General features: G+C 60.9%; 1 protein-coding gene across 3 annotated transcripts in view; it reads left to right on the top strand.

Moving 5' to 3' along the window:
* Positions 1-23,000, top strand: part of RRBP1 (ribosome binding protein 1) — a 59,049-nt gene that overhangs the window by 26,365 nt on the left and 9,684 nt on the right. For all 3 annotated transcript variants that reach the window (XM_082857018.1, XM_082857017.1, XM_082857016.1), the window contains exons 3-10: positions 8,726-8,874; positions 9,922-10,044; positions 14,599-14,751; positions 15,438-15,556; positions 17,509-17,662; positions 19,255-19,393; positions 21,199-21,368; positions 21,484-21,518. In XM_082857018.1, coding sequence (XP_082713144.1) covers positions 8,726-8,874; positions 9,922-10,044; positions 14,599-14,751; positions 15,438-15,556; positions 17,509-17,662; positions 19,255-19,393; positions 21,199-21,368; positions 21,484-21,518 — 1,042 coding nt within the window. The remainder of the gene's footprint in view (positions 1-8,725; positions 8,875-9,921; positions 10,045-14,598; positions 14,752-15,437; positions 15,557-17,508; positions 17,663-19,254; positions 19,394-21,198; positions 21,369-21,483; positions 21,519-23,000) is intronic.

Raw genomic sequence — 23,000 nt, 5'->3', positions numbered from 1 at the left:
AGATGGCTGGGGGGGGTCTGTGTCGCTGGTGCGGAGCAGACCTGGGAGGGAGCTTGGGGGAGGGGACCCGGGCTCGGGCAGGGGAGGGTCCAGGGCCACGAGGTTTAACCGTTGGCACCAGAGAGCTAGGTTCTGGGGCTGTGCTGACCAGTACGGGAGCTGCTGGTCACGTGGGGCCAATTAACATTCAAATCAATCAAAAGGTCAGAGTGAAAACCGCACTCAAGGTCTCAGTAGTTCCACAGGGCCAGTGGCTACCTGTTTGGACAGTGCAGATGAAGACCATCTCCATCAGCACAGAAGGTTCTACTGGACAAAGCTTTTCTAAACAAGAGCCATCGGGAATGAGGGGGCCTCTTGGGTCACCTTGCAGGAGGCCCCGTGAAAATGGACTTGTCTTTGCAGCCCTGTGGTGGCGTCAGGAGTTCCTCCGTCTTTGTTCTGTCTGTGTCCTGAGTGGGGTGGGAGTGAGCTCCCCGTCGCCCCGCACATCACGGAAGCCGTGAGAGAGCTCCCAGAGCCTGTGGCTAGCCCACACACGTGGCATGTCAGCAGCAAGAGCAGCCCTGGAGCTGGGGTGGCTCCCGCAGTTGTCCTGACACCCGGTTGTCCCAGCAGGGCCTCCGCTGACAGGAGCCCCAGAGGAGAGCGGGCACAGGACACGCTTCCGCAGGCCCGAGTTGGAGCTATTCCGGAACTTCTGATCTGATCTTCCTACAGGAGCAAATTGAGGCTGTGTGACAGGTCTGACCAGACTTGACATGGACACCCACCTTCCTAATCCTTTCTTAAATTTATTGTGTAAATGCGTGCTTCCAGCAAACAAAATTCAAACAGTATGGAAGCTTGGAAGGTAAGAATTGAGAGTCTGCCTCTCCACTCCATCACAGCCACCGCCGACCTCCCGGGGGGCCCCCGGAGATGCCCCGCTCATCACACGGCACACGCAGCGGGCCTGCGTTGCAGAGACGGACTTGCCTCCTTTATTCCTCAGTACACCCTGGGGCTGCCGCTTTCAGCTGCATCGTAGCCCACGGTGTGACCATAACGTCATTTATTTAAATGCCACGAAGCAGTGTGCCATTCTTCTGCTGCTGAAATTAATGCTACAGTGGTGTACATGTATCACTGGGTGAGTATCTCTGTAACATAAATTCCTAGATAGGTAACTGCTAAGTCCAAAGGCGGGTGCTTTTTTAATTTAGGAAGACAAGCTCTATCTGCCTTACCCTCTGGAGGCCTGGTGCAGCGGACGGTTCCCGCGGTGATGGGCCCACGTGAGCGCCCCCCCAACCTGACCTCGGTGCTCACGTGGCCCCGTGGAGATGGGGGCGATTTCAGGGCCGTCAGGAGCCCAGGTGTGGACTACGAGAAAACACTTGGTTTTGAGACAGAAGGACGGATTCTTTTCCCAGTGTCTGGAGAAGAGGGGATTCACGGAATCATAACGAAGTGGAAACTTCCAGAACGGAAGCTTCCGAGTCGGCTGCACCGTCCAGGCCTCTGCTGGTTTGTTCTCCGAGGGCCACCGCGGCGAGTATTCATGTTCATCAGGAAAGCACGCTTCTTGCCCAGGAAGCAAGCGGACATGGGGGTGGTTTGGGACCTTCTCGGCAGGGCCGTTCCTCAGCTCCTGGAAGGGAGTCCACGCAAACACAGTGCGGGCCAGGCCTGGGGACCTGGATGCCCAGACTTGGGCCAGACAGGAGGCACCTTCTGGAAACTGAGTTGGGCCCAAGCCCTGGGACTTATGCTGCCACGGGGGCTTGGTTTGCGGGCATCACTGCCGAGCGAGGCTGAGGCCGGGGAGCCCGCCTCTTGGACTCTGTGCCCAGCATCATGCCAGACCCTGGCTCTTAACACGGACGCGGGCCATCTACCAGGGGCCAGAGGCCATCACGTCAGGGCCCAGCCAGCCTCCAGGAGGTGGAGGTACCTACCCTCAGACCGGCCCGCACGATCCCACGACAGCTGAGTCCGATGCGCTCACAGGTCCACGGGGCAGAAAAGCCATCTTTGCGGGGAGGACTGTAGGTGAATTTTATTTTCTTCCCTTCACCCTTCTGCATTTTCCAGTTTTTCTGTCACACGTATTCTTGTTAATGGAAGAGAAACCAAAACGCCATTCTTTGTCTGTGAGTTGAAGAAACAGGCCCTCCTCGTACCAAAGTGGAGGTCCCACCCCTTCGGGCGCCAGGAGGGAGCCCAGCCCTGACCTCAGGGCCCGGAGCATCCTCTGAGCCGCAGAGAGAACTGCTCCTTCGGGGGCGCAGGTTGAGGAAGGGAAGTGGCCAGTGCTTCTTGGGCTGCCCCAGCCCCTGGGCACCCAGCAGATGGTGGTGACTGAGGTCAGGTGAGAGACAAAGGTAGTTCCTGCATCCGGGACCTGGCGGCATCCTAGGGGTGTCAGCTCCGTGCTGTGAGAGGCCTCCTGCCGCTGCTGGACCCCGGGAGATGCAGGAATAGGGTCGTGTCCTGTAATGTAACAGGACAGGGGCCAGACCCACCAGGAGACCTTCAGTCGGGGTGTCTGTGGCCCACAGGGCCTCATCTTGAGCCGTGTGACTGGACAGTAGCTGTACCCCTGCCTCCTGCTGTCCCCACCCCCCGCCCCCCACATCCTTTGTGCCCTGCGGGCTGCTGTGCCTGAGGCCGGGGTCCCGGGGAACCGGCCCCACTGTGCTCCAGCCTGGTGTGTGGGGAGGGGCTCTTTCTGTGCATTTATCCCCCAACTTCCTTTAAGGTGGGTTTGTATTTTTACCTGTTTTAGGACAGCAGAAACCAAAGCTCAGCTCTGTTTCAGGACTTCCCAGAAGGGAGAGTTGGGACCCCGGGCCTGGGTCTCCACCTGCCCCCGCCAGGCTCAACCACCAGCAGCTGCCCCTCCCGCACAGGCCGAGGCACAGAGGTGGGGTGTGGAGATTACGTTTGAGCCTCTCTTTTGAACTTAACTCAGTTTCTCGGGGTCTGAAGCTCTGAAGAAAACTGCAGAGCTCCTGAGATTTTTTTCACTTTCTGTGTATGTAAGTTCTTCAAACTCAACTTTTCCCTTTCTTCTTTTTGAAAGAACAAAACATCCCCTGGGGAAGCGAGTCTGGTGTCACGTCTCAGAGAACCTGCTGGAAGATGTTCTTCCAGGGCTCTCCATTCACTCCTCTTAAACGGAGTGGCACTGTGGCTCCCGTCACTGCCAGGGCAGGAGGCTGAGGTTGTACGTCCCCCGTCCTTCCTGCAGGCAGTAGGTCAGACCTCCTGGTCCCCTCAGGCCCGAGGAAGGAGCTTGTGCAAAGGCCCTCCAGGGGTTGTATTTCTTTAAGAAATAGTGTGATGTGTTTTAGTTCTTTTTTCAGATTTAAAATTGATTTTGTTAAAATTTGGGGGGAAAAGCAAAAGTATAAAGAGAAAAATACAGTTATTCAATTTATAGGATTTTTTAAAAACTCCATTAGCCGTCATTATGTGTACAATCTCCCAGCTTGTCAAGAGATTACTTTTTTCTCCAGCCAAATGAAAAGGCCTGATTCAAAGGCCCCAGGTAGGGTTGCTCTTGACATTATTTGTCCTTTGCTCCAGTGCACTTAAAACGCCATTGCCAGGGTCCAGTGCAGCCGCTGGTCTGAGGCCTGCACCCTGTTGGGAGCCGGAAGCCCTGGGCAGTGCTGGGCTTCAGCCTGAGCCAGCTTGGGGTCGGCCGCGTGTGTGCTGCCCTGGACCGCCGTGGTGCAGACCAGCAGCTGTGAGGGCGGCAGGAGCTGCAGCTCCAGCTCTTGACGCACTTGGTGGATCTTCCATCGCGGGCCTCGAAGGGTCGCTTTCTCGAAGGCTCAGGAGGACCCTTCACGGCCACTGTCCGTGAACGTGCAGCTGGGGGTGTGGGCCAGGTTCCTTGTTTCTGGACACGGTGGCCGCCCTCTGGACTTGGGGTCAGCAGGAGTCGGGGGCTTGGCTCTGTTTCTGAATCTGACGATTGCTTGGGAAGTGCTGGGCTTCCAGGAGGCTCAGGGGCCCTTCCTGGGGCCCTGGCCTTTGCCCTGAGTTTGGCTCAGGTGATTGGGGAATGTCCTGGGGGGCTTCCCGAGGCTGGGGTCTGGCTTCCTGTTGGGGGGAGCGTGCAGGTCCCCCACCCACACTGTTGGGGTGACGCCCCTGCAGGGTCCCGAGCCAGCGGCTGCCGTTCGGCCTGCACCTGTGTGTGTGAGCGGAGGCCTTCAGAACCGGTTTGGACGCTCCCTGGGATGTGAGCGTCTTTGCCGTTGGAGTTCTCCTCCGGCCTCCAGGACCCCACCCGTGTCTGCTGTCAGAGCCCTAGGATGTCACCGCCACCCCGCTTACTGGGTGCTCTCAGCCCCGGCCCTGGGCTCCTCCCTGACCTGCCTCCAGCCTTGGCCCCCGGGTGTCCTCAAGTGCAAACGTTGCTCACCTGAGGCACTGCCCCTTTGCCCATGAGGTGAAGCCCGGATCCCCGGGACCCATGCAGTGCCACCTGCCTCTGCTCCACCAGCCTCGGGTCATCCCTGCCGCTCCCTCCCCTTCCTGCTCTCCACCCGGTAGTGTTTGGCTCAAGCATCTCCTGCGTTAAAAGCCTCGCCGGTGTTGCTGCCGTGGCTGCTTCCCCAGGTGCCCTGTGGCTCTGCTGCCTGATTCCGTGTCCGGGGTCTCCTCCCCTCTCCCAGCTGGGAGTCCCACAGGCCTTTCCAGGATTTTGCAGACTGTGGGGTACACAGTCGGTGCATACTTCATGTCCGGAGACCATCTGCACAGGGCTTCCAGGCACCTGCAGCAGCAGCTGGAGTGGAGCTGGAGCTCTTGACGCCCGTGCCAGGGCCTGGCAGTAACTCCCTCGATCACAGCTGTGTGAGCGCAGTCCCTGCAGCTGTTCTGACGCCCCCTGTCGCTTGGCTGAGCTGGGCACGAGCAGGCAGGGCTTCCAGGGCCCGGACCTGGCGGGGCTGCAGCTGAAACAGCGCCACGTCCCTGGTGGCTGAGACCCCACTGTCGACGGTGAGAGGGGAGACTCCTCAGCCCTTTTTGCAGGACAGGTCTAATTTTAGGTGATTAAGCCTCCTGGCGTGGTCATGAAAGGGAGCGTAGTTTGGGAGTTTGAGGCACGTTATACAAGCACTGAGTGCTTCTCCACTCAGAGCCCAGGGAGGCAGAGGGCCCCTCGTTTCCCTAAATGCGCTGCCCGCTTGACCTCGTGTGCAAAGACAGTGGTGCAAGCAGGGGCTGTGGGCCCCAGCGCTCTGTCCACGGGGGCGTGAGCGCCAGCTACGGGGGCAGAGGAAGGCAGAGTTGCTTCACCCCCTGCCTCCCCACCCAAGTTCCTCACTGGGGCGCTGTCCGCCCAAGGAGGGGTCAGGGTGTGGGGTGCTCCTGGCCCTGTTGATCGGTTCTGCCGTGCTTACCCTGTGCCCAGCACATTGCCATTGCCCGCATTTGACAGATGAGGAAACAGACTCAGAGAGGTGAAGTTGCTTGCCCAAGGATGCACAGGTGGGAGGGAGCTGAGCCAAGATTCAAGCCCAGACCACCTGGCTCCAGGGGCCTTGCTCTGACCAGGGTGCCCACAGCCCAAGGGCAGGGATGACCTGCAGACCGGAATTGGCCCGTGGATGTGTTCAGCTCCGTGGTGGTTTTTTCCACTGAGTTAGCTGTCAGCACTGAAGGTCAGGAGCTGGCACGCAGCAGTCTCGTTTCTAGCTCTCCTCGATGCGTCCGCAGCCCTGCGGGTTCTGGCCCGGACCCCGTGGGAGCTGTCACCTGGAGGGAAAGGACCATGGCCAAGGCCACCCGCTCAGGGGAGGCTGCCCCGTCCCTGCAGGGCACAGCGCTTGGGGTGCTCACTGTGTCCCCGGCCAGGCAGGAGCCCGGGTTACCCCAGAGCAGTGAGACGCCGGCCCTCCCCGGCCGCTGTGCCCTTCTGCTGCCTAGTTCCTCCCCCAGGCCTCCGGCCCGGCCGTACCTGGAATTTCAGACTCACCTACGTGGGCGGAGCCTTGGCTGCTTCTCTCTCACGGGAGTTCACTGCTACGTGGTCCTTGTGAAGCCTGTGGCTTCACAGAATAGATGTTGAGTCTCTGACAAGTTTCTCTTAGGGCCTTAAGATTTCACAACCCCAAGGATTATTTCTAGCCTTCGAGCCTTTGCCAGAGGACACGTTAGTCCTTTGTGTATGGGTCAGCGTGCCCGTCTCGTGGGCCTTGAAACCCAGAAATAAATGCCACTCACGTGAGGCCCAGAGTTCTGGTTCCCAGAACTTTCCTTTCTTTCAGTTTTACTTTCCCCGATTTGGGGTGAATAAATATGGTGCCGTTCTTACCTTAATGAATTAAGTAAAGTCATATCTCTCTACTCTCTAAAACTAATGCTGCAGTGTTTGTATGAGGATGGAGAAGGCCGTGGAAGTTTCTGTGGGGGGTGGGCGAGGAGAGTTAAGTTCTGCCGTTACATAGCTTTGGGGTGTTCCACTTGTTACAGGTTTTCGTGACTTTGTTCACTAGGACATCTAATACAATTTAGTATAATTACATGAGAAAGTTTTAACAAACGTGTGTTAGAATGACACTCCCAGAATACTCTCAGGAACGTTCTGTGCACAGGGCCCTCCTGGAGGGAATGCATCTGTGAGACCACTGGGGTAGTGGCCGTGAAGGATGCGGCATTCCATAGGGAAGCGTAGCTGTGTCATCCAGGTCTGTGTCCCCTCCCCCAGGTGGGTGGGGGGCAGTGCAGCAGGGGCCCTGGGGCCTAGGAGGATGGTCACTCTGGGGTCTCTGCAGGGATGGGGCTGCCAGGGCTTCAGCAGGCGGTGCTTTGGGGCCCCAGGGCTGGAAATACACTGTGAGCCACACTAAAGAAGGCAAATGAGAGACACGTGGAATTCATTTTAATATATTTCATTTAACCCAGTTACCCCAAATGCTACCATTTCAATGTGCAATCAATATAAAAAATTATTGCAGGTATTCTACATTCTTTTGTTTTTCCATACCAAGTTTTCACAATCTGGTGTGTGCTCCCCTGGGAGCCACCCCAGTTCCCACCACTAGCCACGTGGCAGGTGCCTGGCAGCCAGCATGGCTGGGGGCAGCGCAGGAGCAGGCCTCTCTGTGTCCGCAGAGGAAAACATCTGAGTGGCCAGCTTCAGGGAGGCCATCCTGCCCAGTCTGACTCCGGCCGACCTCCCTCTTCTGAAAAACCCTGGCAGAAACATCGGTCTGCAGGCCGACGGGGCGGAGCAGGAAGCCCAGAGACCAAACTGCTGACCGTGAGGTTTTCGTCCGAGTGGTTCCTTCTCTTCTGGCTTAGCTGTACTTGAATTTTCTCTAGGGTGCAGAAGTTTACCATTAAAATTATTTTACGTACATATTTCAGTGAAAAGAATGAAGGTTGAAGGGGGCCTCCCCCCACCTCCCAGTTTTCATGACACTCTCAAGTTCCTAGGCCTTTAATGTCAACATGGTTTTGTTTTTTTGTTTTTTTTTTGGTTTTTTTTGCGGCACGCGGGCCTCTCACTGTTGTGGCCTCTCCCGTTGCAGAGCACAGGCTCCGGATGCGCAGGCTCAGCGGCCATGGCTCACGGGCCCAGCCGCTCCGTGGCATGTGGGATCCTCCCGGACCGGGGCACGAACCCGTGTCTCCTGCATCAGCAGGCGGACTCTCAACTACTGCGCCACCAGGGAAACCCAACATGGTTATTTTTACGCCCAAGCTTCGCGGGGTAGAAAGTTCTAAAGTGAAGGTGCTCATAGCAACCAGCTCGCCACGTGCCACGTCCCCTTTATTAGGGGATCCTGCTAAGTGCTTTGACTTGTAATGACAATATTGTAACTAGGGAGTGAAAATATTGTGACAAGCCAGAGAATTTCAGTTGCCATGGAAACCTTCCCCTCGCTGTCCTCAGTGAGGTGGGCTTGGCTGCAGGTGCCGCTGCAGGCGGCCGCTTGGCTCTGTTTCAGCTCGTTTGGGGCCCTGTCGTTCCACAGCTCGTGGGCAGTTTGGGGAGCTCAGCGCGAGGAGCTGCCAGACGGGGGGGGGGGGGGTCTCTGTTCACCCTTTCGTGTCTTTGGGGCTGTGTGAGGGGCTGCGTGAGAGTGAAGCTATCGCGGGGGCGTCGGGCGTCCAGGAGTGACAGCTGGCTGTTGGCACATGGCTCTGTGTTCTCCAGCAAGGTCACGCACTAATGGACCAGCGAGCGGGCAGCCCTGTTCTGGACGAACCCAGCCATCCCTGTCCTGAAACCTGCCTTAAGCTTCGTCCAGGGAGGGCTGGAAATAGAGGGTCTGAACCAGGACGTCGGGGAGGCAGCCTCCTGCTCCCCGCCGGTGGGGCTCAGTCTTGGCAGGGGCGTGAGCGTCGCTGGGTGGCGCACGGCCAGAGCTGGCCCAGGCAGTTTGCTGGGAAAAGAAGGAAGGAAAAAAGCACCTATGGGAAAGTATGCCTTGCCCAAGTCTGCTCACTTTGATGATGAAAAAGTAGGGGGACATCTCCTCCAGCCCAGGAATACTCAGCCTTTCTTTCCTGGGGACCTTCCCCGCTGCTGTTTTTGAGCAGGACCTGAGCTGAGTCCAGTTGAGACCCCAGGGTGGGCTCGCTGCACTCGGCCCGCAGACCTTGGGCAGCCAGACAGAGACCTCGGCTCTGACTGGCCTCTGCTGCTCTGGGGTGTGACGGGCTTGGTGGCTGGTGCCCGAGTGTGAGTCCCTGCCCCTTCCCTTCTGTGCAGGGCCCCCGGAGACCGACAGCCCGCTCTGCCTCCCCTACAAGACGCTGGTCTCCACGGTCGGAAGCATGGTGTTCAGCGAGGGCGAGGCCCAGCGGCTCATCGAGATCCTGTCTGAGAAAGCAGGTGTTGTCCAGGACACGTGGCATAAGGTGGGCCCTCCCCCCACCCCAGGGGCCAGTGAGTGGCAGTGGTTTCCTGGTCTTGGGCCCCGGCCTCCCCTGGATGGTGCCCCGCAGGCCGGCCGCACCTGACCTGACAAGCTGCGCGGAGTGTTCCTGGAACACCTCCACCTGCCTCTCGGCAAAACTCTGTGCCCTTCCCCAGGTCGGGCTGCGTGAATCACCCGCGGATGCTTCTGCTTCAGCTGCAGCCCAGCCACTGCAGCAGGAGGGCTGTTAAGGGCCGGGGAGGGGCGTCGAGGGGGCCAGGAGCTGGGATCCTCTGGTTTGTGGCCGGGGCTCGGGCTCAGGAAGGAGGGTGTTTGTCTCCCTGGTTTCTCTCTGTCTGGTGCTTGTGGCCACGAGCTGCCCCAGGAGGTGCCGCGGGGCATGTTTGTTCCTTAAACAGCTGGAATTGTAGGTAATTTTGCTGGAGGATTTTGTGGCACCTCAGTGGTGAAAGATGTTGGGAGTGTCCTGAGGCCACTGGGTCACCCCCCCCCCCGCCCCGCCCCAGCCCTTGCTGAGTGGTGACGGGCCCTGCGGTCACAGGAGCTCCTCGCTCAGTGCACGTTGGGCCGTCTTCTGGGCCTGAAGTGGCCGGAGGTCAAGGTGGCCGCTCCCCTCCAACAAGAGAGGCCTGAACTCAGCTCAGGCCACTGTCCCCAGGTACCCACCCCCCACCCCCACCCCGTGCCCGGGCCTCCAGGCTTCAGCTGGCAGCCTGCAGGCTGCCCCCAGCAGCTGAGGGATGGGCACCAAGCCAGGGACGATGGCCAACGGCCCCCAGCAGGCCGGGAAGAGGCCCTGGCCACCATCGACTGGGGTTAGGGAAGAACCATGCTCCCACAACTACCCCAGGGGTCCAGAGCTTTGGACCCGAGGCCTGGCCGACCGGGCGGCAGAGGCAGGGGCCGCCCCCAGAAGTGTGTGCCGTCAGGCCGCCGCTCTGCTTTTGGGTCGGGGTCTGATGGTCGGGGTGAGTCTCAAACCAGGCGTCTGGCCACCCCATTAACGTGGCTCTGTGGGCATCTCTAGGCCACTCAGAAGGGTGACCCTGTGGCGATTCTGAAACGCCAGCTGGAAGAGAAGGAGAAGCTGCTGGCCACAGAGCAGGAGGACGCGGCCGCCGCCAAGAGCAAACTGAGGGAGCTCAATAAGGTAGGGCCGGCGCCGGGTCAGCCCGGGGGCTGTGGCTGCGTGAGGACCCCTGCACAGTGGGGTCCCTCTCGGGACTGGGAACGCACGGGTTGGAGGGGACAGCCGGCCCTGCGGTTGTGGCCCCGTCTTTTTAGGGTGATGCCCTGAGAGGAGGGTGGGCACGGTGGGTCCCAGGGTCTTTTCTTGAGAATTGGAGCAGAAAGCCGTGGCGAGGGCTTAGCGGGGCTGCTGCCCCTTCTCCGCTGTCTGGGGAGCGGTCCCGTGGTGGTTCAGCATGTGACACGTATGTACCCAGTGAACACTGGTCTCGAGGGCCCGTGCTGCCCCGACGGGCTGGGGGCCTCGTTCAGGAGGGGTCGGCACATGGCCACTCCTTGTGAGGAGGAGGTCCGGGTCCCCTGCAGAAAGCTGGTCCCTCCCGTTTAAGCTGTCCTTCCCAGCATCGCGCCCTGCGTGGCCCTCGCCCTGTCCCTGCTTCCTCCGCGGGACAGCGGGCGCAGGGAGGCGGCTGGGGCCTCGGAACATCCCACACGGCTGGGCGCCTGCGTCGCTCGCTCACGAGGCCTCAGAGTTCGTCCTGAGCGACGGCTGCGGCTCTAGGCCAGACGGGAAGGTTTGTTCAGTGGGGGACGGACGGGCGGCTGGAGCGGAAGACGAGGCTTTGCCGTGGTCGCTCCTGGTCAGGCTCCATCCAGGAGGCGGAAGGGGAAGGCCGGTCTCTGAGGCCTCCCCTAGTGCAGCCTCCTGCCCGGTGGCCTTCGTCCTCTCTCTCGGGAGTGTCCCCCGCGGCCTCGGGTTGCTGGTTGGATGCAGGGCGGCCAGAGCCACTCACCCTGCTCCCAAGAGCCGACTGCGCTTCCCTTTCCGCCCAGCTGCTGGCGCGTCCCAGGCCAGGAGCCTCTGCCCCATGGAAGTGGGCTGTGAGTCCCAGGCCTTCTGCCCCAAGGGCCCGCGGCCAGCAGCGACTGTGGAGTCTGTGGTTCTGGGGGCTGTTCTTCTGTATCCTCTTTTTGGACAACCTGAGAAGATGTGTTGACCCCAAAATAAAGCTCACGTGAGAGGAAAGGGCAGTGACTGTTTTTGTGGCTGGTGGCTGTGTGGCTGCGCGGCCAGTTCCTCGTGCTGGCCCGAGATTAGGGTGGGCTGGACGTGTCACGAGTGAGCAGCTGCAGCCTCTGACGGGGATGGTGGCCATTGCTGGGGTCTCCGGCCACCTCGGGCTGGACAGCAGGTGCGGGGTGGGGGGTGCACCCTGCAACAGGAAGCCCCTTAGGCGCTGCTGCCTGTGTAGGACACTTGCTGCTCCCCTCGGGGCGGCTACTTGAGTTTCCAAACCCTAGCACAGCTGACCCACAGACCCCCTCCCCCTCGCCCTCCCCCTCCCCGACCAGACGCATTTCCAGCCCTGCCCAGGCACCGTCTCCCTGCCATGAGACACAGGCGCAGCCCCTGGGGCTCCAGGCCTTGGCTCTGAGGCAAGACGTCTGACAGTGCGTCCAGCTGGGGCCCTGCCTCCCCCACGGCATCCTCCTCCCTGAGCCGCAGGGGGTCTTCACGGGCTCTCAGCGCTTATGCGGCCCTGGGAGGGCCGCCTCTTCAAGTGCAGGTGGCTCCCAATCTTCAGACCCGAATCTGCTCCCCCGACGCGCCTGCTCCTCACTGCCTCCCCGGGGCCTCTGGTGCTTCTGCATTAGCTTCGAGTGCCCTTCATCGCTTGGCTCACTGGAAAGAGCCCCCTCCTTCAGGAAGCCCTCCAGGGTGGGGCCCCCATTTTCCTGTCTCAGCTCAGAGGTCACCTTGCCTGGCAGGGGCCACTGAGGCCCAGGCATCGCCATCTGTCCTTCTGTGCCCTGGAGTCCATGGATGCCGAGTCCCTGCACTTCTCTGTTGAGAGTTTCAAGCAGAGCGGAGGGGATTCCACTGCTGTGCCACGTCTTCCAGCCTAGCACCGTTGAGTAAAGTTATATGAGAAACTTCTGAGAATGTAGAAGTTCCGACTAACTTGATCATCCCAGGAGCTGGGGGGTGGATAGGATCCGCGTTTCTTGTTTAGTTCCCGTCACAATTTCTTTGTCCTTGTACAGAATTTTTTATGGTTGCAAAAGAGGGTTTTGGTGAATTCCTTTTCTTGTGATCTGTGGCTAAAGGACACAGAGGCCGTGTGGACTGTCTGCCAGGTTAAGTGGGCACCTTGCAAGTGGGTGAAGTCAACAGAGTTGGGTTCAAAGACCATTCCGGGCACCAGTTCACGGGCTCGGGCGTCCTGAGACCTCCATCCTGGTTTCTGAGCGTCTTCGGGGACGTGTTCAGGGATTTGAGGAACCACACGTGGCTCCAGAGCCGTCCTTCTGGAAAACTCTTTCCAGCTGTCATCTGCTTGGGCACCGGGGCCTCTGTCCCGAGGTGACACTCTGGGCTGGACCCCATCCTGTCCTCACTCGGGCCCGAGAGGCTGGGCTCTGAATCCTCCGTGGACAAGGAGACTCTCAGGGCAGGGGTGCTCCAGTCCACGCCTCAGCCGCCTCGGGAGATTCACGGTGCAGGGCCCGCTCGGCCTGGGGAGCAAGTGAGTTTCTGGGCTGGTGGTGTCGCGACGGTGCCTCTCAGCTCAGTCAGAGGAAATGGGGCTCCGACCCCCAGCAGCAGGTGTGCCTTTCAAGAAGATAAGTCTGACCACTGCAACTGAATTAAGAATTTGACAGACAGGAGGAGTCCTGGGATTCTGAGCTCCTAGAAGAAAGAGAAGCTGTGGAGGATGAAACAGATGCCCTGAGGAAAATCTGGCCTTTCTTTGCCTTTAAAAAGTCCCAGGGCAAAAGGAAGGGAAATCCCATTGAATCCTGGTGGCCTTGGGACCCTGTCCCAGGAGACTGGGATCCTTACACCCTGAGCCGGGTGGATGCCCAGACCTGCCTGAGGCCTGCTCAGGGTGGGGAAGGCCTTCCCCAGACCTATGCTCAGCCTCCGGGCATCCGGCATGGTGGGCGGAGGGCCACCTCTGTGTGATTATTCATCGGGCTGGACCGTGTACTTAGGGGCCTCTGTTCTGCTTGGGGTAGGGTGGCAGGCATGGGTCAGAGGAAGCCTGCCGGAGCCCTGAATCCCTGCCGAGCGGCCAGCTCAGCCAGAGGAGGGGCACCTCGCATACCATCCCTTCTGGGACCCTCGTGGGCCCACAAGGCCCCAGGTTCCTGCCCATCCTGTCGCTTAGGGCTGCTCTCGGCCTTCGAAAGCGTGTCCTCCCCGAGGCTCTGTGAGCTCAGCTTCAAACCAGAGATGGGGAGCCTCGCCTTACTGAGAGGATTGAAGGAACGAGACACGTGCGTGTCCGAGTGGCCTCTGCCCCTGTGGGCCCTCGCCCTGGGCACAGCCAGGAAGAGGATTTCTTTGAAGAGTGGGGCCAGGGGTCCCGGATGGTCCCAGGGAACTCCAGGCATGCAGAGCCGCCCTGGCACCCAGCGGCCACCCGCTCAGCCCGGCCCTTCCCTGGCCTCCGGTTCTGTCCCATCTCAGACGGGAGGGGCCCTCTGGCCCTTTGGGATAGACCTCCCTAGCATCCCGGCCTGGAGAAGAGGAGGCTCTCCCGCTTCTCTGGTCCACTGCCCAGGACGGGGAGGGGCCTTGAATTCATGGGACTTGTGCCCCAGTCTGGCTAGAGGCCCCCTCGACAGAGAGCACCTCCGCCAGGGGACCGGTGCACGGGTCCCTCCTCACACTATCACTTCCTGCTCCCCCATTGTTTCCGTCCACTGCCATTCCTTCTGCGAAGATGGAGACCCCGTCCTTTGGCCAGCCCTTCCCACCCTGCGCTCTGCCCCTGCCTGAGGCTCTGGGTCCCCAGGCCCCGCGTCCCGTGTTCATTGTGGGCATCTGCCACTGACCGGAGCAGACATTCCAGGGATAGGGCGGTGGACCGAGCGGCTGTCCACGGGGACCGAGGCCCTCTAGGAGTGGGCTGACCCCGCGGCCATCAGGGCTTGCTGCCTTGTCAGTCCTGACAGAGATACTCAAGAAGAAGAGGGCGTTCTGGGGCCTGGCTGTCGGACACTGAGCCAAACCAGGGTGTTGTAATCCCAGCAGGGTTCAGCCAGTGCCCCTGGAGAGCCCAGGGACAGGATGCCACATTGCCCAGCTCCTGCCTGTATCCACTGTGCCCACTGTGTCCAAGGCCTGATGGCCAGCCCTCCGCCAGGCAGGCCGGCAGGCATTCCGGGGTCCCTCCTCATCCCCTGCTCGTTCTCTGGAGAGCCCAGGGACAGGATGCCACATTGCCCAGCTCCTGCCTGTATCCACTGTGCCCACTGTGTCCAAGGCCTGATGGCCAGCCCTCCGCCAGGCAGGCCGGCAGGCATTCCGGGGTCCCTCCTCATCCCCTGCTCGTTCTCTGCTGTGGCTCCTCCCGTCTGTCCGAGAGCTCAGGACGGGGGTCTTGTGGCTCTGCGATCAGCCTCCTCCTGGCCCCAGGTCATGTTCCGGGTCATGATGGTCTTGGTTTCATCTGATAAGCTGCCCCCGCCCGCCTCACCAGCCTCTCTGCCCTCTGCTTCCTCCCAGGAGCTGGCAGCGGAAAAGGCCAAGGCAGCAGCCGGGGAGGCCAAAGTGAAAAAGCAGCTGGTGGCCCGGGAGCAGGAGATCACGGCCGTGCAGGCGCGCATGCAGGCCAGCTACCGGGAGCATGTGCAGGAGGTGCAGCAGCTGCAGGGCAAGGTGGGCAGCAGGGCGGGCACGGATGCCCGCGGATGGGGCCCTCACCATCGCGTTTGTTTGGGGGAGGGTTGTTTCACCTGGCCAGATGGTGTGTGTGTTTAACGTTAATAACCAGGAAGATGTATGCACATTTTAAAGAGCATTGTCTGAAAGCACTCTGGTCCCAAGTGGTCAGCACTCCATCCTTTTCCCTGGGGGCCCATGGGTCAAGTTCACAGCCTCTCCATGACCCTGGAGTCATGCCGGCTCCACCTCCTCCACTCGAGGTTGGGAGAACGCCATAAAACTAGAGGCCCAAAAAACCGCACAGCCCCAGCGGAGGGCCGGGCCAGCCCTGGCCTGCACAGTCAGAGCCCTGCACTCCGCTTCCGCGGGCCGCGCCACAGGGGGTCAGAGGGCAGGAAACGGGCATCTTCGGGGTAACCGTAGGCTGTGGCTTGTGGCCCTTTGCTGGGTCTCAGAGCCTCGGTCGGGGCAGAGCGCACCAGCTCCATCTGGGGCTTTGGGCTGAGTGCTCGGCTCTGCACTTCTCCGGCCCCTGTTCTGAGGGGGCCTCCCCACCTCGGGGGGAGAAGGCGGAGCCCTCCGGGCTCTTGTCTGCGGGCTGGGGTCTTGCCGACCTTGCTCCGGGGTGGCTCTCTTTGTCAGGCCGAGCGGCCTCTGATGCCCCTTGGATGACCTTTCAGATCCGGACGCTCCAGGAGCAGCTGGAGAATGGCCCCAACACGCAGCTGGCCCGCCTGCAGCAGGAGAACTCCATCCTGAGGGACGCCTTGAACCAGGCCACGAGCCAAGTGGAGAGCAAGTAAGCCCTGCGCCCCTGGCCGGACCCTGGCACCTCCCCGAGGGCCCGGAGTGGGCAGGGTCCCTCCGTGAGCCTTCAACACGTGGCCAGCGACCTCTCGCGTGGTCAGGCCCTGGGAGGGCTAGTGAGCTCCAGCCCATGCCCAGCATCCGTGTCACCAGATCCCCTCAGGTCCTGGCTTTGCTGGGAGAGCAGATACTTTTTCATGTCTATTTTCACAGTGTCCCTGCTTCTGGCCCAGAGTATCAGAGCCAGGCTGACCATCCAAGATGCGGGTCTGGTGTGGTGTGGGCCCTGCCGTGGGCCTGAGTGCCCTGAATCCCCCTGGTCAGGTCTCCTGTGCAGGAGGGGACGTCTGCTGCTCAGGAGCTGAAGCCAGGAGGCCTCCGTGAGCCGGCAGAGGCCACTCCCCAGGGGGCAGGGTCTTCTGTGGCCCTGGTTTCAGCACCACCACCCCAGCAGGCTGGCCAGGAGGAAGCCCCACTGCATTTTCTCTTGGTTCCCGTTTCTTTGCCTTCTCTCATCCGGGGTGTCCTGTAGGGATTTCTGGGGTGCTTGTTATCCCCAGACCATCCCCTCTCCCCCAGAGGAGACTGACAGGAGCAGAGAGAGCAGGCGCCCGTAGCGGGAGGGCAGGTGGGAAGAGTGTCGCCCACAAGCGGCACCGGGAGCAAAGCCTGTGCTCAACAAGGCTGCTTTTCCTGGCGGCCCTGCTGACTCGGAGTGAGGTTGACGGCCACCCTCCTCGCTGGTCCCTTCTCTCAGGGGTCCCTGTCTTCATCTCCGTCCTGACCTGCTGGCAGGTTGATGGTCTGGGGCTGCGGTTTCCTCAGCAGTCATGGCAGAAGGTGACTGTGGGGACGGAGGGACACTGGCTTCCTTCTCATGTAGTGTCCACTACTGGCTCCATCCTGGGGACAGCTCTAAAGCCTGGCCCTGAGTTGTGGCTGCTGACTCCATCAGCTTGCGGACACTCTGCCGTGTGGGACGGGTGTCCCCACGTCCCTCCCAGAGCTTCATGTCGGTCCCAAGGGGCCACCCAGCTGGCCTCCCACCCTCATCCCCATCCCTGGTACCGGAGTCCAGCCTCGCGTGGGCTCCCCGGTCTCGAATCTTGGCCCTGGAAAGCGTGCACTGAGGGCCCCGCAGAGGGCTTTGGGGCGGCCTCCCCCGTGCAGACCAGGGGCCCACATCTCCCCTCCCCAGGCAGCAGGGCAGAGCTGGTGTTGGCCAGGTTTCCTGCCACTCAGGGCTGTGGACCGTCTCTTCTGTCGCCTTCACCTGGTCTGGTACTGTCCCTTGGCTGGACGGTCAGTCCTGCCGTGAAGAGGTGTCTTTTGTGCTGTGAAGGAGGCTGCACGCTGACGACCTCCTCATGCTGGGAAAGGCGGGTCCGGAGTTGCCCCTTTCGCTGTCAGTCACATCTCCTTCCGTCACTCCTGAACCTCCTCGCTGGTCCTGAGACCCAGCTCTTGTGCAGCATTGAGGGGTCTCGTGCAAGATGCTGCAGCCTCTTTCCCTGCCTGGCTGTGGTCCAGTCGGCCAGTGAATCCAGCGTGTGGACTCGAGCGGGCCGCCGGCCCCGGTCCTGCAGGGCAGCATCCCAGGGCTCATTTGGGCCCAGACCAACCGTGAGGAATCAGCCACTTCTGTCAGGGGCTCCGTGGGCTGCTTTAGTGCACATTTTGCCCTTGGCTTTTGCCGGTCCCTCCACCGTGTTTGTAAAACAGCATCTTCAACAAAACACGTCACACCCACGTGGCTGATTATATAGAGGGCCTCAGAGGGGCTCCAAGATGGGCAGCTACTTCAGAAAGAGCAGGTGCCCCGGAGGAAGGGCTCAGACCTCCGGTCCCATCTCCCGGGGTGGCTCTTGGGGCTGGCGAGAGCTGACTTGAGCCGACTTGAGCCCTCTTCTGTCCGTCATGCGGGGCCTCCTGACTGTCTTGCAGGCAGAATGCAGAGCTGGCCAAGCTCCGGCAGGAGCTGGGCAAGGTCAGCAAGGAGCTGGTGGAGAAGTCGGAGGCCGCACGGCAGGAGGAGCAGCAGCGGAAGACGCTGGAGGCCAAGGCGGCTGCCTTTGAGAAGCAGGTCCTGCAGCTGCAGGTGAGTTCGGGGGCAGCCACCTCAGTGCCCGTGAATCCTGCCCGCCAGGCTCTACGCGTGGCCTCCCTGGGTCCTCCCTTCTCAGCTGTGACTGTGACTGCAGTGGACCCAGGCAGGGCTGGGGCTGGAACCCTTGACCTTGGCCTCGTTAGTAGTGATACCTGGTCAGCATAGAGTGGGTGCTTTCTGTGTGCTAAGCGTTGTTCTGAACGTTTACAAGCTTAACTCAGGTAATTCTCATTGCAACCTTATGGGGTAGATACTGTTATTATCTGTAATTTACCCAGAAGGAAATTGGATGCACAAAGTTCAGCAACTCTGCCAGTTCACCCACAGCCAGGGTTTGAGCCCCAGGGCAGCCCCAGAGCAGTCAGCGTCCCACACTTGCCACACGTGTGGTGTCACAGCTCCGGCCGCAGCCAGGCCGGCGGGCGCGGCCTCTGGCTTCAAGGCCCGGTGGGTGTTCTTTCTTCTCAGCCTCTGGATGTGGCCCGGAAGCTCGTATTTTCCCAGGGGGGACGCCTGTTGTCCAGAGGGAGGAAGACTGTCCCCTCCCTGCCCCATAGGTGCTGGGCAGCAACCAGTGGGCCCCTCAGTCTCGGGGCCTCCCTGCTCATTGGCCCGACGAGTGCTGCGTCCCCCAGCTGGCCTGTTTCGGGGCAGGGTGACCGGGCGTGGGGCAATTGTCATACCTCTGTGCGTGTAACTTCTCTGGAGGACAAGGAAACCCTGGAGACCCACACAGCTTTGCACCTGTTTCTGCTCAGTCACTGAAGCTCTCGGCTGTAGCGTGTGGGGCAGTGGGGCTGTTTTATGGAAGGGACTAGAACGACAGACACGAAATTGTAAGACTGCTGTGTGTGTGCCTAAGAACAGGCACAGATAAACAAAGTTTGGATTGTTTGGGTGGAATTGAGATGGATAACTTGGTGTAAAGTAGGTCCACCCTGAGCAGTGAGATCAGAGCCCCTGGGGAGGGCCTGGTGGTTATGTTCTGAAGGCTGTCGGGTGGCCCTGGGGCTTCCGGGGCTGGAGCCTTCTGGCGCCCGGGTTGTCACCATCACTGTAGCCAGGAATTCCCAGGCCGCGAGCATCTCCTCTCTCTGAGGTCACAGAGTCCCCGTGGTATTGATAGTGAGGCCCGGATTTCAGAGGTGCAGTTTCCCCACCTGTAATGTGGGTGTGGTGGTGGTACCTGTGTCTTGGGGTGGCTGACACACACGGATGCCTTGTCCAGAACTGCCTAACAACCATATGCCCTTTCCCAGGCCCCCTCGGGAAATCTCCAGCTCAGGCCGGACGTTTAGCTTGTAGGAAGCCTCTCCCTGTGCCACATTCAGGTGAAAATGGGCCTTTGCCTTTCTGGGGCTGTCCTGCCTTCACCTGAGGCCTCTTCCCCAGGAGCCCGCTCTTCAGGGTCCACGGTGGCCTCTTGGCCTTTTCTAGCAGGTGAACTGACCTGGAAATCCAGGAGGCTTATATAAGTCATCGGCACAGGATGGCAGGGTGTGAGGAGCTCTAGACGGCAGAGCCGGCTGAGGGCCCACCTCCTGCCGCATCCTCCCAGCCCTCCTCCCTCTGCTGGCCCCCAGGCGTCTCACAAGGAGAGCGAGGAGGCCCTGCAAAAGCGCCTGGATGAGGTCAGCCGGGAGCTGTGCCGCTCGCAGACCAGCCATGCCAGCCTCCGGGCGGACGCCGAGAAGGCCCGGGAGCAGCAGCAGCAGATGGCCGGTGAGGGCGGCGTGGGGGCCGGCTCCGTGGTGGGGGTGGCGAGGGCAGCTGGGACCCCTGACTCCCCACCCGTCAGGGGACGTGCCGGGGGTGCTCGGGGTCAGGCCTGGGCTGCGGAGGACTGAATGTGGGGGCGGGGCCTGTGGGGCTGGATATGGGGGTGGGGTGGAGCCTGTGGGGGTGTGGCCTGTGGGGTGCGATACGGGGGCGGGCTCAAGGTGGAAGATGCTGCCCCTTCGGCGTCACTTGCTGTGGGACCCACCTGGAGCCGTGATGCTCCTGGGGCTGCTGCCGGCCTTCTCTTCCAGCCCAGTCAGGCCTGGAGGCCAGATTTGGAAGGTGGGTTTATGGTCCCCGTGTTCACAAGTCACCTTCTCAAACGGGAGGTGGTGACGAAACCCAGGGCACCAAGGGCCCCTAGAGAAGCAGGGCAGACCGTTCCAGTGAGGGCTCACCAGTACTTCTGGAGCCACTGCTGGGGGCCGAGCACTCCTGTGGGTGCCTGGGGCTTGGCCGGGAGTGAAGCAGCGGGCTTGGGGTCGCGTTCCGGCAGGAGACACGGGCACAGTAGATGGACCCATGTCGACAGACTTCAGGTAGGCAGCGTGACCGAGAGCAGGTCCTAGAAACGGCAGGCTGTGTCTGTGAAGGGCTAGGCAGTGAATACTTCTGGCTTTGTAGGCCAAATGGTATTTGTCACAACTGCTCAGCTCTGCTGCCACAGTGCAAAAGCCACCCTAGACAGACAGACCTGGCTGCGTGCCAATAAAGCTTTATTTTCAAGAACACGTTGTGGGCTGGGTTGGCCCAAGGGCCTAGTTTGCTGACCCCTGCTGTGATGGGCTGGGTGTGGCTTTGAGTGGTCAGGGGAGGCCTCTCTGGGGAGAAGGGGATGTTTAAGCCCAAGGTCTGGATGATGGGGAGAGGCCAGCCTCACAGAAACCGCGAAGGGGCCCCTGAGAATGGGAGTGAACTTGAACTTGGCCTGTACAAGAAACAGATGCAGGTCAGCAAGCGAGACTGGAGAAGAAGGCAGTGGCTAGTGTGGGGTAGACGGGCAGGGCCGGGCCACCCTCCTTTGAAGAGTTCAGGGGCTGTGTGGAGTGCTGAGGGGGCGGGGAGCACGGGCAGGGCTGGCGGGATCCCATCTGCACTTCTGGATGCTCCGGCTCCCGGTGGGGACCAGGGATGGGGCCTTGCAGTCGTCGGACCAAAGGCACCTGGGCTGGGCCCAGGCAGCCACGGAGGCGCTGGTGGATTCGGCAGGCAGTGGATGTTGGATCCACAAGCCTGGTAGGTGAGTGAGAGGCGGGGGCACAGGAAAGCAGAACAGCCACAGCGAGGGGACCAGGAGGTCTGAGCAGAGCTGCGTGTGGACGTGGCCGGCGTCTGAGCCAGGGCTCAGGGAGGAGACCAGGGCCGGGCCGCCGTTTGGAGTCAGGCACACGTGGAGGACTTTCAGAGCCGTGGTGGGGCTTAGCGGAGGTCACCGAGGGAGGGCACGTTGAGGCGCCCCCCTGCCTCTGGTCTCAGCGACGTGAGCCCATCTCCCAGAGAGTAAGGTTTTAGAAACTGCAACAGGAGCCTATTCAGTTTTCCATCTTTTCCTGAGTGATCCGGGGGCGTTCTGTTCTACCCTAGTGAGTCCTTGAGAAGGAAGCCAGGCTGTGACTTTCTCCACCAGCTAACAGGACACCCAGGGGTCAGGGGAGTGCCTGGAAGCCCGCAGGCGTGCACTGGGCAGCATGGGGCACCTGTGCCGGCCTTCCCCGCACCCTGCAACCTGCTGGCCTCCCTCCCCGCAGAGCTGCACGGCAAGCTGCAGTCCTCCGAGGCTGAGGTGAGGAGCAGGTGCGAGGAGCTGAGCAGTGTCCATGGGCAGCTGGACGAGGCCAAGGCGCAAAACTCGCAGCTCACGGAGAGGATCCGCTCCATCGAGGCCCTGCTGGAGGCGAGCCAGGCCCGGGACGCCCAGGTCAGCTGCACCTCCTCCTGGGAGCGCCCCCACCCACCCCACAGGGGCCCTGCCCTGATGACCTGTCATGCGAGGTGGTCTCGTGGTGACCTCAGGGCTCTGTCTCTCGTTCCAGGCCAGCCGAGAGGAGGCCAACCAGCAGCAGGCCCGGTAAGAGGAGGCAGGGGCCGTGGCCTGGGTGCGGGGGTCCCAGGGAGGAGCCCTCTGAGACGCCCTGCCTTTCCCCATCCCTCCAGTGACCTCGAGGACGAGGACAGGCTGGGCAGGGAAGAGGGCACCTTGCAGGGAGCTCCTGCTTCGAGGAGCGAGGCTGTGGAGAGAGTGGCTGCGCCTCGGCAGGGGGATGGGCCTCGCTGTCCATCCGTCCATCCGTGCGTCCATCCATCCTTCTCTCCCCGGGAAGGACCGGCTGGTCAGGGTGTTCTCTCCACGTCACAGGGCGAGGGAATTTAGGAGCTGAAGTTGTAACCCAAACGGGAAAGTGGTTACGTGCCCAGAGTGGAGAACCCGGGAGGATGCCCGGGCTTTTGCACAGATCTGGGATGCGGTGCGGTTCACAGCTGACCAGGTCGCAGGGTTGATGACGGGTGACTTCAGTGGCCCAGCCCCAGGCCTGCTTGGACTGTGTGTTTGCTGTTGCTAAGATCTGGTGGGCTTCTCAGGCCAGGGGGCTGGGTATGTGTCCCTCAGCAGATGTCCATGAGCTTGGGGGGTGGCCCTGGCTGCCGTGGCTGGGGGTCCCCAGGGCAGCCACGTGGGGTTAAGCATGCAGGTGGTCGGTCATGTCCTGGGTCGTCCACTGACCAACCTCCCTTGTTCCGGCTGCTGCTGCCAGTGAGTCCCCTCCCCAGCGCCTCCCCAGGCCACGGCCCATGCTCCGTGGCCTTGGGCTCGGGTTTGGGGGCTGGGGAAGGAAGCCGGCCTCACGGCGGCCCCAAAGCATCTTGCTGGAGACTCAGAAGGAAACCCTCTCCGTGCACCTTCCCAGAAAGCTTTGCGCAAACTCTGTTTCTCACGGCACTTGCCAGGGTAGAGAGGTGTTAAGCGTTTTGCTTCTTGTATTTTACGATCAGCTTCTTGGACTGCACAGCTAATTGCTAGTTACCTAAGTCATGCTGCAAGCAGGGTTGATTCTAGCTTTTTGCACCATGTAGATGTTTGGCAGAATTAGGGTTTTTTAAAATTTCCTTCTCAGACTGTTTATCTGGAAGTTGCGTCTAGGCCAGGCCATCGTGTTCTGGGGTGGGGATGAGTGATCCGGCCCCAGATGTTCTGGAACTCGGGCCGTAGCTACCAAGGGGGGTGACTGTCAGCGTGTCCTTGCCACCGGCCTGCTGTGCCTTCTTCCTCGGGGCCTCGTGCCTTTGGGGGTGCTCTTGCAGGGGTGTGTGCGGGGCCAGCGCTGGTGCAGAATGCCAGCGGCTTGAGGAGAAACTGCGAGGGGTCCCATTGGAGCTTTGAGGGTGGGGTCAGGTCCTGTGGCCTGAAACCAACATCCAAGAAGTCGACAGCCGTCTTCAAGGCCACATGCAAACGGTACTTAGAATGAAAATGAGACGGTGCTCGGGGGCGTCAGAGCGGGCAGCGCACACAGCCTCGCTGAGGTTATTTGGTCCTCATGCACCTCCTTAG

The sequence above is a fragment of the Leucopleurus acutus genome (assembly GCF_964270905.1).
Source record: "Leucopleurus acutus genome assembly, chromosome: 16".
Classification (NCBI taxonomy): Eukaryota; Metazoa; Chordata; class Mammalia; order Artiodactyla; family Delphinidae; genus Leucopleurus; species Leucopleurus acutus.
The sequence above is the reverse complement of the archived record's forward strand: the minus strand, read 5'-3'. Positions and strand labels throughout refer to the sequence as shown.